The sequence below is a fragment of the Athene cunicularia genome, assembly GCF_003259725.1.
Source record: "Athene cunicularia isolate RWA chromosome Z unlocalized genomic scaffold, athCun1 chrZ_part3, whole genome shotgun sequence".
Lineage (NCBI taxonomy): Eukaryota > Metazoa > Chordata > Aves > Strigiformes > Strigidae > Athene > Athene cunicularia.
This window is the reverse complement of record NW_020799144.1, coordinates 527538-545427: the sequence shown is the minus strand read 5'-3', so window position 1 is coordinate 545427 and position 17890 is coordinate 527538. Positions and strand designations below refer to the sequence as shown.

At 39.6% G+C, this 17890-nt stretch overlaps 1 protein-coding gene across 2 annotated transcripts; it reads right to left on the bottom strand.

Annotated features, from left to right (window-relative positions):
* Positions 1–91: 91 nt before the first annotated feature.
* Positions 92–17884, bottom strand: HEXB (hexosaminidase subunit beta). Of its 2 annotated transcripts, XM_026866526.1 has the most exons (13): positions 15856–15976; positions 15073–15138; positions 14239–14285; positions 13919–14029; positions 10709–10810; positions 8931–9060; positions 6994–7174; positions 5860–5946; positions 5193–5265; positions 4378–4552; positions 3515–3605; positions 3198–3302; positions 92–319 (listed from the first exon to the last, which is right to left on the bottom strand). In XM_026866526.1, the coding sequence occupies exons 5-13, from the start codon at positions 10802–10804 to the stop codon at positions 256–258; spliced, it is 1002 nt and encodes a 333-aa protein (XP_026722327.1). In that variant the 5' UTR covers positions 10805–10810; positions 13919–14029; positions 14239–14285; positions 15073–15138; positions 15856–15976; the 3' UTR covers positions 92–255. The 2 variants fall into 2 exon arrangements, with proteins under 2 accessions (XP_026722327.1, XP_026722328.1); XM_026866527.1 differs by lacking the exons at positions 92–319; positions 3198–3302; positions 3515–3605; positions 5193–5265; positions 15856–15976 and adding exons at positions 17585–17742; positions 17843–17884 and having other exon boundaries at positions 4383–4552.
* Positions 17885–17890: the final 6 nt, after the last annotated feature.

Genomic DNA, 17890 nt, shown 5'->3' with positions numbered 1-17890 from the left:
AGCTTCATTCTCCCTCAACTTTAGAATGTAAGGAAACTGGAATTGGTAACTACAGTATCAAGTTTCAGGATCTCACAGTGAAGAATCCCTGTATCTAATGAAAGCTAAAACACATCATTTCTACTCCAAAAAGCATGTCAAATGACTTTATTTTAAAAGTTAAAGTTTTAAGTCTTGGTTAAAATATCAAACTGCATGTACATATATTCAAACTCAGAGGCACTTCAGGTTGTTGACTGGAAATCCTTGCTGCCATTACTGTCCTCGTGCTTCATGGGCACAGTATCCAACAAACACAGGTTCAGCTGCTATGCCACGGCTGTTAAAGTAAAGTGGAACGTGTATGATTATAATCAAACTGGCTGGTAGGCAGAAAGAGAGATACTGGCACTCTTTATTTTAATCTTTCTGTAAGCAAAACTACTTCCAAGAAATAACAAATGGCCTATTTAGGGAGTGAAAAAGGCTCCTAATGTACCATTGATTCTTTTTCACTTAAGTACAGTTTCCTGTTTCAATCGTGTACTAGGGTATTAGAAAACAGGTTGAAATTCAGGACTAGTTGTCTCAAAAGCAATAGATTTTTCAGAGCATCACTGAAGAGAAGTCATAACAATGGGGAAAAAATTAATCAGTTGACATTTGCACACTCCCCTGCCTCCAAACCCAATGTTTCCTTCATATGCATCTCCAGTTAAGTAATTTTAGTTCATTTTTTTGGGGGAGCCAGTTTTAGTAAACAGGATTTTTTTCCAGCTATTCTATCATAAATTATTCTGTTCTCATGTGGTGTGAAAACAAACAACTCTCCCCTGTAGCTTATGATGGTGCAGTAAGATAGTATAAAAAGATGTTTCACAGATAGTCATCATCAAAATTCTGCTTCTTGAATAGTTAAAAGCTAGATGGTACTGCTACAGGGATTTGTAGGATAATATATACTGGTGTTTAAATTGCACTTGAGAGCTGCAATGGAAGAAACTGGATAATGAAATAGCTCAGCTTAACTACTGCTTGCTCAAGTACATTTCAAGAAGCTCTCCTTCTGCTGGGGGTCTTTGAGATTCCAGTATGTTAAATGGAGAGAAATCTTTGAGGTACAAAATATCTGACAAAAACCTTAAGTCCCTTAGTCAAAGACAGGGTTGTTTTCTAGGCCTCTGGAGTATATGCCCACATTTTTGTTTCCGTTTTCCCATCACCATTCCATACAGGAAGCTGAGTTTAGATCTGAACAGCAGCTGCTGCTTTCATGGTACTATTTCATCAGCTGTGGCCTTGGGTAGGTAGAGCTACCACCATTCTTCCAGTGACCATAATCTACCTGTTAGAAATTCTACCTGCCCACTCTCACTCCCTCGTACCCAGCTGCAGAGCAAGCCAAAGTTGTTCATTCTGCTTGGAAAGGCTCCTTGGACTGCTACAACTGGCAAGGTTTTTATATACCATATATAAAGAAGTTATTAGGGACAGAGTACTCTGCCCACCCTCTAAGACTACAACAGCCTGACTGATGAAACCAGCTCTTAGAGTTTGCACAGTACTAAGGAAGCCCCATATACATGAAAGGCAACAGAACTGCAGCTCCAAGGAATGCTTATTTCATCAGTGGAAAAGGAATTGTTTCTCTAGTGTTTTTCTGGTTAAAAGCCTATATAAAATGAATCATTTCCAGGAGATTATGTTCTTTTATTAAGCTAGTCTGTCTATAACAGGCATTGTTCACTGTAAATTTATGTGCCAGCAAAGCTGTTTTAGCACCAGAAGTAGTTTAAGGAAAAAGTGTGCAACAAGTAAAGTTACTCCATCCTTAGCCTGCCCCTGCATTCTGCATTTCTTAGGCTAGTGCTACCCAGAGCAGCTGCAGTCATCTGGATCAGCTCCCTGTACAGCAGTACAAGTGCCAGCATTAAGGAAGAAGATGGAGATGCAGCAACAGTTAACCAGGTCAAGGAACAGCATAGCTTAGTTCACTGTAAAACCCAAATCCTAGAGGTACAGCCACTGTATGCTTCACTGTGCAGTTGTATCAGTGTTTTCTCTGAGCCCCACCAAGAGATACACCATCCTGTTAAGTGATAGGACATAAGTATGAGCCCTTTAATCTTGTTTTTAACATGTATTTGTTAACTCTCTCCATATATATATTTTTCTCATTCATGAGATTAACAATTTACATATAGCTATTTTCCTATAGCATTGTTTTAAGCCAGGTAGAAATAAACCTAACAAGTCAAAACTTACGAGAGTTAAGTCACTCAACTTGATTAATTAAAGAGTTAGTTCATACTGTAAGCTAAAAGTGATTCCGACAGATAATCATGCTAAGACATCTACAGGAACACACACAGAGCACTCGAGTTTTAAGTGCTGACTGTAACTGCCATTGTATCTTGTTCTCTAAAAAGCTGATGTGTATCTACCCTGAAATGCTTCTTCATACTGTTGGGATTTTCAATGACATCATAAACTTCTGTAAACAAATGAAATGTCATGTTGCATTCTTGCTGCAGTCCAAATTTGCAGCAGCTTTTGGAAAAACATAAGACTCTCTGACCATATACTTCTAAAAGTGGAGTCAATCTTGGACTTAAAGACCTAGAAATCACTCATTTCTACAACTGTGAACATATATACAAACACAGCACTAGCAATAGTTAACCAGTAACCTGTACAGTAGTCATAAATGAATTAAAATTCATCAGGGACTCCTTATCCACCCCTTTCAGTCCCTACACTTAGGCAATACCTGAAAGAATAGCTTGCTCATGTTCACATCTCATGCAAACAGCTCCATCTGATTGTGTGCTGCATGTCTTTATTATTTAAAACAACAGTTTTTAAAAGTCTACTTTTTCTTCTGTTTGTGTACTCCTCCCACATTGTCTGAAATAAGTCAATCATGGTGCTGGTTTTTCCTTTAGAGGAAACAGAGACATAGATGAGTTCTAGTATTTCACTGAAGAAAGTTAATGAGTTCTGCAAATGTTGGTTGCAGAACTGTCTAGAACTCCTGTCTTAACGTATCCATTCTTCCTCTTCTGAGGACACAAAAACACATGGAGTGACATTTACATAGTCAGATTAGACTGCTAGCAGTCCTCTCTTCATTTCCAGGCCAGTCGTTTAGGCTTGTACTTGAACTCCAGTGGTTATAAGGCAGGAGAACCAAGCTTTTACTATAGTTTTAATCTTACCGGAGCATGCGGCATCGATGACTAGTCAGTCTTTTATAGGCATCCTGCAAGTTGGTCACGTTTCTGCTGCTCCAGAGTCTTTCCCCTACAGCACTTGCTCGAGGCCTGTAAAGATATACTGAGTTTTAGTAGGTATGGTCTGTAATGAAGAATGGATTAAAGTTTTTAATACCACGTCTTATATATCCAGAAGCATCAATTTTTATAGCTACTCAGATGCAGCACAGATCACTGTTACACTAACATACAGTCCTGTTGGATTAATTAATGCTCCTTGTAGCTGGCTTTCTAAAATCTAATAGTAAAGCAGTTCATACCATAATCTTGGTGTGAGGTTAGTTGCATCCACAAATTCCCCCCACAGACAGGCTTCTCCACCTATTAAAAGCTTTTTCTGTTTTTCAGTTCCTGAATTCAAAGCAGAAAGTTAGAATTTCTATTTGCCCAGAAGATGGGCATATATCAACAGTCTCATTTTCCAATACCAAGACAGGATTGATGTTGTTTTATCATATAAAATATCTGTCCTGAGCACTATGTTTGGTAGTCTTGTTACTGAATGCAAGAACCACCAGGCCATTTGCCCAGAGCACCCATTTCCCTTCTCTGTCAGAAAGAACATTCTGAAAACATTCCTCAGCCTTCTGACATTCTTCAGAGATCTCAGTCCTGACTGAAACTGTTCATTCTATCACACACAGAACATTCCTTGAAAAGGCTATGAAGTCAGGTGTTCATCCTAATCAGCTCTAGAGCTACCTTGCACAAAACGTTTGTATCAGCTTTAGCCAGAAAGAGAGAACAAGCCTTCTGACAACAGTCTAACACTCTAGAAACTTGCTAACATACAAATTCCATGTCTGCTAACTGACATTGGGTTTTGCACAACTCTGCCCCTAACAGATGATGCATTTGTGAACCTAGTCCAGCATCCCGTCTCACACAACCACTGCCAGATGCTTGAAGAAGGTAACACTTTTCCTTGCAAGAAGTGTAAAGTTGCATTTTTTTTAATTTGAGAATTTTCCAGAGTTCTTGCTGATGTTGAAGTCCTTTGATTACAGCATATCTGATTATAGTAACTGCATGACCACTCTGAAGAGCCTTATTTTTTCTATTTACATCTTACTATGAACCAAAGACTTTCATGCACAGAACATTTGTATAAAAAGTAACAAACCAGGGAAGTTAAGCGGTTCAACACTGTAGTATTTCTTCCAGTCTTGCCCATAACTGATGTAGTCTAAGTACCAGGGAGCTGCCAGGATAGCAGTGAACCCAGCTCCAGTGACACTGCTCAGTTCATGAGCATAGTTGTTTTCCATCCACACTTGAACTACAGTGTCTGGCTTGAGCTAAAAGTGGGAAAACCAAAAAACTCTAAACATTAAAGAATTCTAATTGCTGTTATCAGGAAAAAGGATGATGGATTTCAAAACAGGAAGTGTGGTATTTTGTTTAGAAGATAAACATTTTGGAAGCTACCTTTAGGGGTTTTTTTTCCCTCCCCCCAGTCAAAAGCTGATTAACTTTTTTTTTAACAAAGCTCACCCTAGAGTGAAGCCTAGGTTATACGATAGACAGTTAATGCCCTAAGAGGGTTCCTACATGCACCTGTTATCTCCAGCTCCAAAACCCTTACAACCTGGTATCACTAGACCAGCTGCAAGTTATGTAAGGAGAAAAAAAAAACAAACAACGTGGAAATTCATAGAAGGTTCCCTATCCTTTACTCTGATGCTCTAAAGCATATTATATTACCTGTGTTCACCTTTAGAAAGCACTTCAATGCTAATGCCCCTGTTCCACCTGGTTTACATGTTCAATAAATGATAAATTCAAGGCGGGCTCCACACCAGGGGAGACTTGCTAAAGTCAGCAGACTTGCTTTAACTCTCAAGAGACATAATCGTAACTACTTAGTAGTCTACTTCAGAAGCCTCCCACATTATTGTGCTGTTACGCAAGAGTATCTTATTTGTCTTCCCATCTCACCTGCACTTTGTTATCAAACACTTCTTGCCAGACCATGTATTCTTTGTTATAGGAGAAAACAATGTCCAAAATCCTAGAATTCAGAAATAAGTTTGTGTCTGTGAACTTCAATGAGATCAGTACAGGCACAAAAAGTAGCAACATTTTCTACCCTAAGGCACACAGGCCTTTCTTAGTACTGTATAGGTGACCAAGAAAAAACAGGTTTCTCTGCTTTTGGTCTTCAGTGCTCTGCTTCAAAGAGCATGTTCTCCCATGTATAAGGAAATGCACATGAAGTAACACAAGCAGATGTGCAGAACTACTAGCAACTCATACAGATGTCTAAATCCATATTGGTAAGAACAAGAGAAGTAAAGACCTGCAAAAATCACAGGACTTTTCCACCCCACCCTGTATGCTGATATTCCATTGGATCCTTGGTTTAAGATACCAAATACATTCAGAGTATATATAGAACTAGTCTACATAACCTCGTGTCCCACATTTTAAAGATGAAAATTTTACATTCAGTGTATTAAAATAAAAGAAAGTGGGTAGCCCCCAACACATGGCAATTTTTGAAAACACTATAGGCTAACCTCAGTCAGCTTCAGTACCTGCACCTCAACACCACCCTCAGATAGTGGCTGTGAAATGCTGAGCAAGAAGTAAAAAAATAACATACTTCTGAATATAGTAAGATTCCAGTTTAGCATAGTCAGTGCCAAATCCTTGCTTCTTCATAAACTCTTTCACTTCAGGGTTAGATTTCCTTAAAAACAACAAAATAAGTAAAAAAAAAAAAAAGTTTGTTTTAAACCAGATTTCCCAGCCATTTCCACCTATGCACAGCACACTAGCTGATGCCTTATGCACACCATAGCCTGGAATGCAGAACAGAGCAGAAGCGGCAGGCTAACGTGATTTAGGTATTTTGTAACAGTTTCATTTCAATTTGAAATAAAGCCAATAGTCCTACTTCTCTGGTAGAACTACTGGAGTCCCTGTTCTGCAACAATCTCTGGCAGGCAGCCTCAAACTCTTAAGAGCTCTGGGGTTCCTGTTTTTTCTATGACTTTGTGGGAAGATTGCCAGCAGGTCTGGAAACAGAGAAGCCATAGTACAAGGGGATCTCCAGGAATTAAATCAAGAATTCAGGAAAATACCCCAAAAGCAAACCAACACTTTTGTGATAAAGCATTTGTCAGAAATTTTCTTTCTTTTCAAAAAGTAAAGCAAGTTATGAGTGTTCAGATTTGATGTTTCAAGAGAACACACAAATACTGACTGGACCAGTCTGAATACTCATCCAATTAGATCTGCTCCAAACTCTGTATTTTTAGTTACTCTAGCAGACTCGAAAGTATTCAAAATCCACAACTCACTTAAGTACTCTATTAAAACATTATATACTTTTAATACAAGCACACAAAAGTCAGTGCTGTAATACTTAATGTTAACATATTTTCTGGAAGGCAGAACTCAATGGAAAGAACCGCTTTTCCTTTAACACAAAGCATTTAAATGTTAATTATCTTACACAGTACTTTTCTACCATACTAGTTCTCCTTCCTGCCAGGTTTCTTTTCATAAAGAAATCCTTAAGAGTACCTGAACATTTGTGAAACTACTAGTCAAAGCAAAATTCTGCACATCACTTGCTTTCTGAGGATCAGAAATGTTCTGCCTGTAAATAGTTACAGAAGTACGAGTAGAGATCCTTGGGTTGAGCAGTGAAAACTGACACAACTGAGTTCCATAACTGATGGATTTATGCAAGTGTAAGAGGCACTAGATATTTATTGTTTTGTCACCATACCAACAATCGAAGTTCACTTCATCTCCTCCCAGATGAATGTATGCATCTGGAAATACACTACTGATCTCTTTGAAGAATTTAGTCATGAAGTCGTAAGTTGTATTCAAAATGGGATTCACCGGTCCAAATGACCCAGTTGGCCGTTCTCCACTGTAACAAGGGGTGAGAAGATCTTTTTGACCTAACAGAAACAATTAATAAAGGATATTCAGTTCCATGTTGGTATGTTAACTCTGCTAGCAGGAAGAGGCAGTTATCCATATTAAAAAGGTTAATATTAATGACAAGTGCTCATCCATTCTAAGTATAATCAAATAGAGACAGCATGAAATAAAACAACTTGCCCAAGGTTGAAGAACCCTCTAACTGGAAATCAGTACTCTGACTTTTAGATTTGTGATTTAACATATGCTAATTTATGGAACACATCACTATACCTGGAAAATAGCTTCTGGATGACTGAATAAGAAATATTTAAAGGATTTATGAAGGAAGCCAATTAAAAGGAAGCCAAATCTAATGAGTGCACTCCAGAAGCCTCTTTTCTCTTTTTATTACTCTGCTAACATCTAAGTAGGTGGGACATATATGGTTCAAGGTAGATGTCCCACCTCAGTCTGCTAGGAAGCTACCTCTACACAAGAAATAAACCCTAGACAGATATCAAAACTAAGCACTGGTTTTTGAGTCAAGGCATCTGAAGCAAGATGACCCAGGATAACAACACAGGAAAAAGTTGTATGTAAGTTGGAGACTCCTAAATCCGGTTTATTTGGTAAAATGTGCTTGCAGCAGCAGCACCATCTTCCTGGCTGTGTGTTTCCTACTCTGAGTATATTTCTCCCAAACAGGGCCTGGGTGGCAGATTGCTCCAACTACCCATCTTGCATGCCTTAAGACTTTTCTCCAGTGTCTTTAATTTTAATGCAAACAAAGCATAGCTACCCTGGCTCACAGGCAAAGCCAGGATTCAGTCCTGTGCATCACATTAAAAAAAGCTATTTGGAACAATTAATTTTAGGCAAGGGAGCTGAACCTTGCTCTTTATATGAACACAGACTACCTCATATATCACCAGGCAAGCCACTGGCTTTCATTAGTGCTCCATAGCAGCAAAGACCACGTGAGATGAAGAATTCAGAAAAAGCATTTAGCAAATTTATAGTCTTTGCCTTGTTCCTTTCTTCTTCATTTTAAAGTAGTGACAAAGAATCTAAGGGCATCTTCCAACATTATGGCCACATCCCTAGAGGATGAGCACAAGACTCACTCTATGGCTAAAGCTAAAGCTTTGAAGTGCTAGAAAAATCTTTACCATTTCCAGCTTGGCCAAAACCAGCTTACATTAATTGCAGTGAAATCACAGCCAGTGCACCTCGAAATAAGGCACAAGGTTCCCTAATCCTTGAGTACAGGTAAACACCACCACTCTCAGGATTCAAGAATTCTCTGTCAAGAGAATTATTACTCTGAAACCCAGAAGATAGAGAGCAAAGAAGCTATGTTGTGAATCCAATTTTGCTGTGCATTGTACACTGGCAGATTACCACTTTACTAATAGACAGAAACATCAACCGCTTTGAAAGAACCTTCCCAAAGCAGAAATCTCTACAGACAGCAACTCACTATTTCTACCCACTGCCTTATTACTCTAAACTTGAAGAGTACTGACTGGGGGGTTAACAACAACATTAAATTTAAGGCAGAGAGAGTATATCTGTGCCTTCACACAAGCATCCAGCACAGGAAATGTCAGCTTTCTCCATTCACTTTAGCGCCTTTAAAACATAAAGGTCGTGACCACTGAGTCTGCACCTTGCTTACCTCTTATGAAGGGCCTTTCAAAGCACTTCAAAGGCTGCTTTTTAACAAGTTCATTTGCTTACTACACCGTACTTACCACAATCTTTTAACCATTAATACTTTTTTGGACATACCTTTTCCCCAAGATTGCGTGTGTCCTGGGGTATCAAACTCCGGGATAACTCTAATACCTCTTAACCGGGCATACTCAATCACCAGACGGACGTCAGTAGGCGTATAGATGTGGTTACAGGAGTATGCTCCCTGTAAAGTATTCACAAAATTATTTTTTATATATTTTTTTAAATAAAATTATTTATTTATTACAAAAAGTTATGTCGGGACCTCACAAAATTGGCATTAAAGTGTTACAATTTAGACTGGAGAGCAGTTTTACAAGTTGGCCTTTTGTGGTTTATCACAAGTGCAACTGCACTGACAGAACTTTTCGGCTGACTAGAGGGGGGGAAAAAAACCCCCAACAAAACAACAAAAACCCACAAAAGTTAAATCCTTTTTCCACACTAAGACAAATCTCCTGAGGAGGCTGTCCTTTCCTTCTTAGTTTACAGTTACTGAAGAGAAAAGCTAGTTTCTATTCCATCAGATTTTGGAAAGATACATTTTCAGTTCTTCTGTACAGAGGCAAGTTAATTTTTCCCTCTGCCTCTGCATCATTAGTTCTGAAACATAGGGCCTTTGTTACATGACATGCAAGACTAATGGAAAAATTTGGCCAAGTCAGAAATAATGGTGTCTTTTTTCAACACCTCTGCTTGTCAGTTTTGATACAATGCCCAATTTAGCGTATGTTTGTTTCATGACACTGAATTTGAGCGTTCATGACACTCGCACACAGCCAACAAATTTGACAAATGACTCAAGGATTGCTACAGTTTGATGAAACAGATGCTTGCTAGATGCTTGCTAAAGAGCCATACTACACAAGAAAAGCATTGTGACTCCTCATGATTAATAGCACCATAAGCTTCCATTTATCCGGAAATGGTTTCCACAGCTGAGTTACTCAAAAAAGATAATGGTAAACAAGAAGCCTTTCAGAAAGAAGGCTCTTGAGACAAAAACCATCTCCTCCTCTCCATCTGTCAGTGAGGAATAGGACAGAACTTCACAGACACTATTAGGAAGAATAATGTGACTGTACCACCCCAACATCTATCATACAATTTCTGAATTATAAAATTCATCATGGCATCTGCTCAAGCACTGCCTACATAATTTTTATGAGGGTCAAATTCTAGAATGCTTTTTAAAATAGAATCACAAATCTTGTGCTCAGGCTCAGTCTACTTAATTATTGATTTGACTACTACTGTATCATAACAGAGCAAGAACCTCATGACGGCTTTCATTAATTAGCAAAATCTTGGCGAATCAGGAAATAAAGACATACATTGCACTGTATTTGTTTTAGAAAACAACCTCTTATAGGTATATTGTGTTTTGTAAAGTTAACTAGATCTCAGACAGAGCAGAAGTACTACTGCAGTGGTTCCAAACTGAGAGCTGACAGGAAACTCTTACATTTGTTTGAGTGGCAGGAAGTTAAACAAACCAACCAACAGAAATCCAAGCAGTGTTTGCCACAACAGGGTATTTGCACAACATTATTGCTTGAAGACTGCAAACACTGAGGATCACTGTCACCAGCAAATTTGCATGGAAGAGTGAGGAAGGTCATTTACCATGCATCCACCAAGGAAGATCCAAATATGATCCACCCAGACACTCAGGTAGGATCCTAAATGTGGACTTGCTGGTTATTGGTACTCCGGTACTGCTTCACAATCAAGGCAGATGTATTCAACCATAGTTAGACACTGCATTTTATTTTCATGAAATATGTGCCAGATTTCTGCCCTCCCACCCTGCTCCAATGATGTTTACTCACCTTGTCACTTAACTCAGGGAAATAAACACTCTGGTAAGGGAATGACTGATCATCTACTATATGCCAGTGCAGAACATTGAACTTGTTAAAAGCCATGGCATCCTGTAACAAATAATGCAATACAGTTTATTTAAGCACTTGACTCTCACAGAAAGCCTATGCAAAATGTGGTGTTGTCCCAGTATACGTTGCATGCCTAAAGCAACAACAACAAAGAAAACCAGAGGAGAAGTGTACCATAGAAACACAGACAAAAACGCACCACCCTATTTATATAGTTGTTCCATTTCCCTGCCATTTATTTGCACCACTTCTGTAACATGCTCTTGATCTGACCAGGCTACACTGGCTGGTAGAAGGGAAACTGCTATTAACACTTTTTCTTCCACCTCAGAACATACCCAGGTAATGCTCTGTGCACTATCAGCTACTTCAGCTTACAGAAAAGCTTATACTTTTCTACTAAAATACTTTGGACACAAAAACTAAATAGCATGAGAGAGTTTCCTACTATTTAGTACATCCCTACTTCCGTGGTTTATTTTGCATGCATTTGAAATGTATTCTGTGGAAGTCACTAACATTTTCCCCACAAGATAGTGTTCCCCTTATGTTTCCAGTCACTACAGTTTCAGTACTTCCCTTTTTTTGAGCTTGAAGATAATCAAGATAAATGTTAACACATTTATTTTAGAATTATGGCAGTTACACACATACCCCAAGCTATGTAAGTGTGTTAAGAGTCATAGAAGTGGTATGTACTGCGAGCAGACAGGGTAAGTATTCTCTACATTGCTTGTCACTGAGTAATTTCAACACAGTTGCTTCCAATCCCTTGCCACAATGCAATTATTTCCACCAAGCTGTGTTTAAGGAAGAGACAAAATCTCTTCAGGAACTCCCACCAAATCCAGAGGAAGACTTACACCTTGTCCATTCATTATCTATTTTATTAGACAGCAGAAGTTCTAGTTAATGCATGTCTTCATGCATTTCTATCAAATACCATCTGTCCACATAAAAAATTATGTCTCCTGACCTTTATCTCAGCCTTCCTCAAGGACAATGCCCTTTCTGGAAATACAGTACCACAGCTGAACATTAAACAAGAAATGTATTTGAACTGCTGCCTTAAGCATCTAATTACCACGTATCAGTGAAGGGATTACTGCTGCTCTTTTTGAGGTTAGCCTGGATTCAAGCAGGCACAGAGGTGGGAGGAAAAGTGCACTTGTTCTTAAACCAGCAAAATGGCATAAAATGTACTTCTGGGAAAGTATTAACAGCCACTGACATAATTTAGGGAAATGAAACAGAATAGCAGCAGTTACAGAAACACAAAAATGGTTAGAAATGAAAGTCTCAAAAGTCAAGTTACTCTTTGGACTCTTTCTTTTAGAAAAGCCAAAAAATATTGACACAACTAACTACTTGAGTCTTTGAAGCACTCTCAGTTGCAAATAAAACACTACACAAACACTAATCCTGAACAGGGACTGATCTCAAAGGTAAAGTGGGAAATTCCCATGGAGGGGCAGGTTCATAGAATCACAGAACAGTTTGAGTTGGAAGGGATCTAGTTCAAACCCCCTGCCACGGACAGGGACACCTTCCACTAGCCCAGGTTGCTCAAAGCCCCGTCCAACCTGGCCTTGAACACTGCCAGGGAGGGGGCAGCCACAACCTCTCTGGGCAACCTGTGCCAGTGTCTCACCACCCTCACAGTGAAGAATGTCTTCTTTATATCTAATTTAAATCTTCCCTCTTTCAGTTTAAAATGGTTACTCCTCATCCTATCACTACATTCCCTGATAAGAGTCCCTCCCCGTCTTTCCTGTAGCCCCCTTTAAGTCCTGGAAGGCCTGTATAAGGTCTCCCCAAAGCCTTCTCTTCTCCAGGCTGAACAACCCCAACTCTCTCAGCCTGTCCTCACAGGGGAGGTGCTCCAGCCCCCGGATAAACTTCGTAGCCTCCTCTAGACCCAATTGAGCAGGTCCATGTCCTTATGTTGGGGTACTCCAGGTGGGGTCTCACAAGAGCATAGTAGAGGAAGAAAATCACCTCCCTTGACCTGCTGGTCACACTTCTTCTGATGCAGCACCAGGCTGCCACAGCTTCTCAAATCTGATGGACAGTGACTTAGCCACTCCATCCACCACTTCCCTCAGTACCCACGGATGCATCTTATCAGGTCCCAGGGACTTGCGCACCTTCAGGTTCTTTACATGGTCTCAAACCTGATTGGAATTCTCCTACAGTGGGCGGTTCTTCATTCTCCCAGTCCCTGCCTTTGCCTTCTGGAACTTGGGCAGCATGGCAGGAGCATTTGTTCTGAGCATAGTTCAAGGATGATGTCAGAAATTAAGACTGGTTTTACCTGCACTCCTCCTGCCCATCTTAAACATGCAAGGGAAGGGAAATTTCTAATATTATTTCATCTTGGAAAAGCAAGACAGACACAAGACAGGAAACTGCATGTTACTCCACAAAAGGGCTCTTCTATTTCAATCCACCAAATAAGCACTGCTATGTGGATTTCAACAGCAGAAAAGGGGAGTACAAAACAGAAAATCCCCCAGCTTTGGCTACTATGTTTACACAAATCCACCACATTCCCATCAAGGTGGAAGACAGAATTCTCAATGTGCTTACTTCAGCTTCTCAGAGAAAGGGATTTTTTGTGGTTTTTTTTTTCTTTTCAATGGGATGCAGTGAAAAAAATCAGTAGCTTCCAATGAACATTTCTAATTTCCCCCCTTGTTCTGTATTATTTAATTACTGGCTTGCGCTTATCAGTCTAAGAAAAGACTACCAAAGCCTCACTATTAAAAAGACTGGAATTTTCCTGCAATCACTGGCACTGAAGCTAGGACTTGCAAAGTCCCCTGTGTGTCTCTTGGTGACAGTCAGATATCTCAAAAACATGCTTCCAAGAAATACAAGAGTTGGTTTAGGTAACAGAAAATACAGAAAACCCGAGGTACCACAAATCCCATCCTCCTAGTGATTCACTAATCACCATCTGCCCACTCAATTCCTCTCTGGTATATGTTCTGACCTTCACTTAGCAAAGTTCACTCTGTCCTTTTAAAAGACAGCCAAAGGAGACAGGTTCTCCTTTCACACCAGCTCCAGTTGCTACCTACTTCAGGGGGCAAAACACAACAACAAAAAGCATTCATCATTAATGATACAAAACTGACCACTTACCAGGTTTGTAAGAATAGATTTCAATGGTAAATAATGCCTTGAAGTGTCTAGTAAGATTCCTCTATGAGCAAATCTTGGGAAGTCATTGATTTCAGTCTCATTCACAAGAAACTATGAGAACAAGATTTTAAAATTAGAATTAACATTTTATATTAATTTCAAACAAGAAATACTTTCTTTTCAGTTTGTTAACAGCTTTCCAAGGATCATTTTGTGAAAAAGTACTTAATGAAACTAGTAGATATACTGTTTTTAGAAGAGCACCTAATAAAGAACATTGTTGTTATCACGACTGTGGTTTAACTAACAGCTGTACTTACACTTCCATAGTCATCTTCATGAACCAACTGGCTGAAGGTTTCCAATCCTGGGAAAAAAAAAAAACCAAAAACCCAAGGAAGGTATCTGGAGGACAGCCCAGTGCTTGTTCTTAAAGTTTTTGTTAAAAACAGGACCATAAGTATTTACATAGCTAGAAAGAATGCTTTGTAGCCAAGTTTCGTTCTCTTTAGCACAGTTTCCTTAATTGCTCAAGCACCATAGTTAAAGAAACTCTGAAGAAAGAACCATTCAAACTCTTCACTATACACAAATACTGAATATTAGCACTACAGCTCAGCTGTACCAAATTAATACTTGAATAGTATGGAAGTTACTGAGAGTAAGGTAGGAACTTCTGGTGTCATGGATCTGTCATTCGTGTCATTTCTGGAACTGGTGAAGTTTCTAATTCAACATGAAAAATCTGCTAATTTAGACTAACGTTCCAGTAAGAACAGCAGACTGCAATTTCAGCATTATGATCGTCTTGGAGATGTGTTCAGCATGTTCAGTTATTAGATGCAGTCACAAAATAATTTGTTCACACTGTGGATCAGAGAACTTTTCAGCACCTTGGACTGGTTGGCTTGGCTGATTTCAGGTACAACTAGAGCGCATTTATGGTATGCCCCTGTCTCTGAGGTGCTAAGCATCTGGACTGAGGGTCTGACCAACACACATCTGGGTATCCTTCTGGCTTCTATGCCCAAGCTTACTTCTTTCAAGACTGAATGAGGGCAAGGCTCAGAGGTCAACTAGTTCTTAGTCTGTCATGGAGTTTGTATAAGCCTGGAGTTTGTATATATTGCTTTATAGAAAAAGTTTCAACTTACCTCTTAAAGCACCCCATACCTCATCTGCTTTCAGTATGGCCACAGGCTCAGTTACAGTTAAATGATCTAAAGGGAAAAAAAAAAAAAAAAAAAAGGTTATTCCTCAAGAAATCATGGATTGACAGGACAATGCTAACAGGCATTAAAAGGATTTTTCAAGTGCCATGTCTCCCTTTGTTTTTTAAATTCCAACCAATGCTGTTTTTAACAGTGATACTGTGCAGGTATTTTTCATATATGTACTCCCAAAATAATGCAAGCTACTAGTCAGAAAGTCAACAGTTGATCAGTAAGATGATAAAACAAATATAGGGCTTAATGATGGCAATGCTAAATATTGCATGTGGGCCAGAATTCCAGCCACGTTTAATCCAACCAATCTAAAACATAGCAGATAGTGTTTTTGCATTTAAGACACACGGTTGAATAACTATGCCAGATGCAACTGCAAAAGTTTACTTCTCCTTTTACCTTCTTGTTATATAGATTATGTTTACATTTTTTTTAGTATTACAGTTTGTCAAGTAATATTCTTAGGTGGATACTATAAAGGTTTAATTACAAAGAAAAAAAAAATCAGACCCCACCATTTAATGAGCACATGTACAGGGGCAGTGACATGAAGTAAGGTGAGTAGAATGAAGAATGGTATCCAGAGGTATCCATAACAATCCTCCCTTAAGTTTGAGTACATACAAAGTACTGGGGGTGAGGAACTTAAAGTAGTTTTGCTTTCTATTTAAGATGATTCAGTAAATTTTAATGAAGAAACAAATAAAGTACCTCAAGATTCCATTTTAACCTAAGCACAGACCGCATATACTGGAAGTTCTAGATAGAAAGATAACTGAGAAGACTCCTGCAATCTCCACAGGTTTTTCTGTGGTAAACTGAAGTTCAGTCAGGGATTTACTTCCATGACAGCAGGCTTTTTTCTGAACATGTATCATACCTTAAATGAATGCAGAACAACAAATTTCAGATGGCTATTTGGAACCTTTTACACAAGCCTACTGGAAGAAGGGCAGATAACTTGTGCTTTGATTACATATCCAATACTTTTGCTATAGGATAGTCACTGACATATCCATACAATCTCTACTAAATAAAATGAGCCAAACTGCTGAATCCAGCAAGTGACTAATAACTGCATAATTCAACATTTGTTCCACGAACAAGCTATCCTAATAAAAAGCACAAAATTAAACCTTGCTGACATCTGAAGAGCTCAGCTTACCACACGAGGAAAACTCTGTTATTTGTAACAGGAAAACTCCTTTCCTACAGTAAAGGGAAAACTCTGACTGTTTTGAAGAGTGGAACCTAAAAATCACATGGTCTGACAAGATGCCCTGACAGAAGAACCAGCTTTGGTTAAAATCTGAAGTTCACAAGGCAATTCAAAGTTCAGCTAGTAGTAAAGCAGTATAATAACCTGACTGCGGCAGAAAAATTCTAAAGCTTTAGCAGTTTTGATGCTGTACCTCATTCACATTGAAACATACAATAAACTTGAACACAGAAATTGCACTACTTGGCTAAATGTACCAAAACGATTGAGTAAACTTAAAATCAGTACATTCTATCACAAGCCAGGTAGAATTAATCCTGCTGCACATGTATAAGATCAAAAAGATCTTTTTCTAAGGATTTGTATCACGGATACCAAACAACTGCCTTGTCTACTACAGAAGATTGTCTCAAGACAGAACTAGAAGAACTGAGTATGTTGAACTCTCTGCTAACCTGCCCAGACAAAAACCAATATTATCAACTCATCCTTATTTCTGTTAAGAAACTTCTCTGGTAATTAGGACTTGATTTTAGGATACTTTTCCACCTTAAACTTCAGTTATAGAACTAAAGCAGCATAGCAAGAAAAAAAAATCGAATACAACCATCATGTTTTAAAGTCCTCCTTTCTATCTACTCATAGAAAGAAAGTGGATTTATAATACTGCAAGATGAATAACAAGAAGTTTAATGAACACTTTCTGATGCTCCTGGAAAAACAGAAAAGCCAAGTACATAGCCAATGTAGGTAGTTTCAACTGACATGTAGCTGTTTCTAAGGGGAGCAGACAAATAAGCAAAGCCAGCCTTCACTCAGCACCCTGTACTGAAAGGGTGATCTCTTGACAACTCGTAGATCTCACCATACATAACTGGGCCAGGATAATAGCTCCGATTCCTAATGATTGTTACTAGAAAGGGCAGCAGCAGGTAAATGAGTTAAATATTAGATGAACTGCAGAAATCACAGGTTACGCTTGTAAGCAGCTTCATGATTCACTGTGGGCTTGTATTTCCCACACCATTAAGAGCAAGAATTATCTTCTGAGTGCCATGGCTGTGAAATGTTCTCAAGCACCTCAGCATGATTTCCAGTTCCTTAAAAAATAAAAACCCAAACTACTGACTTTTACACTGGGTTGGAAGACAAGCGCTAAAGATGCCGTGTAAGCCGAGGAAGGAGAGAGAAAGGCGGTGACCGGCTGCGAACGGTACTCACAGGCCTCGCTGGAGGCGAGGTGCGGGTAGCTGTGACAGCCGGGGTCCCGGGACTCGATCACCACCTGCAGCTGCGACAGCTCGGGCTCCGCCCGGGTGCCCAGCGGCCTGCGACCCCGCTTCCGCCGCCCAGGCTGCCCGAACATGTACTCGTAGTACCTGCCGGGGAAGCAGAGACGCCGGCGAGGCTCTGAGGCCACCGCTCCCGCCACCAGGCCGCCGCCCGCAGCACCCCCCACCCCCGCCCCGTGCCCCTCACCTGCGGAAGGCGTCCTGCAGCAGGCCGCAGGCCGGCCCCGCCGAGGAG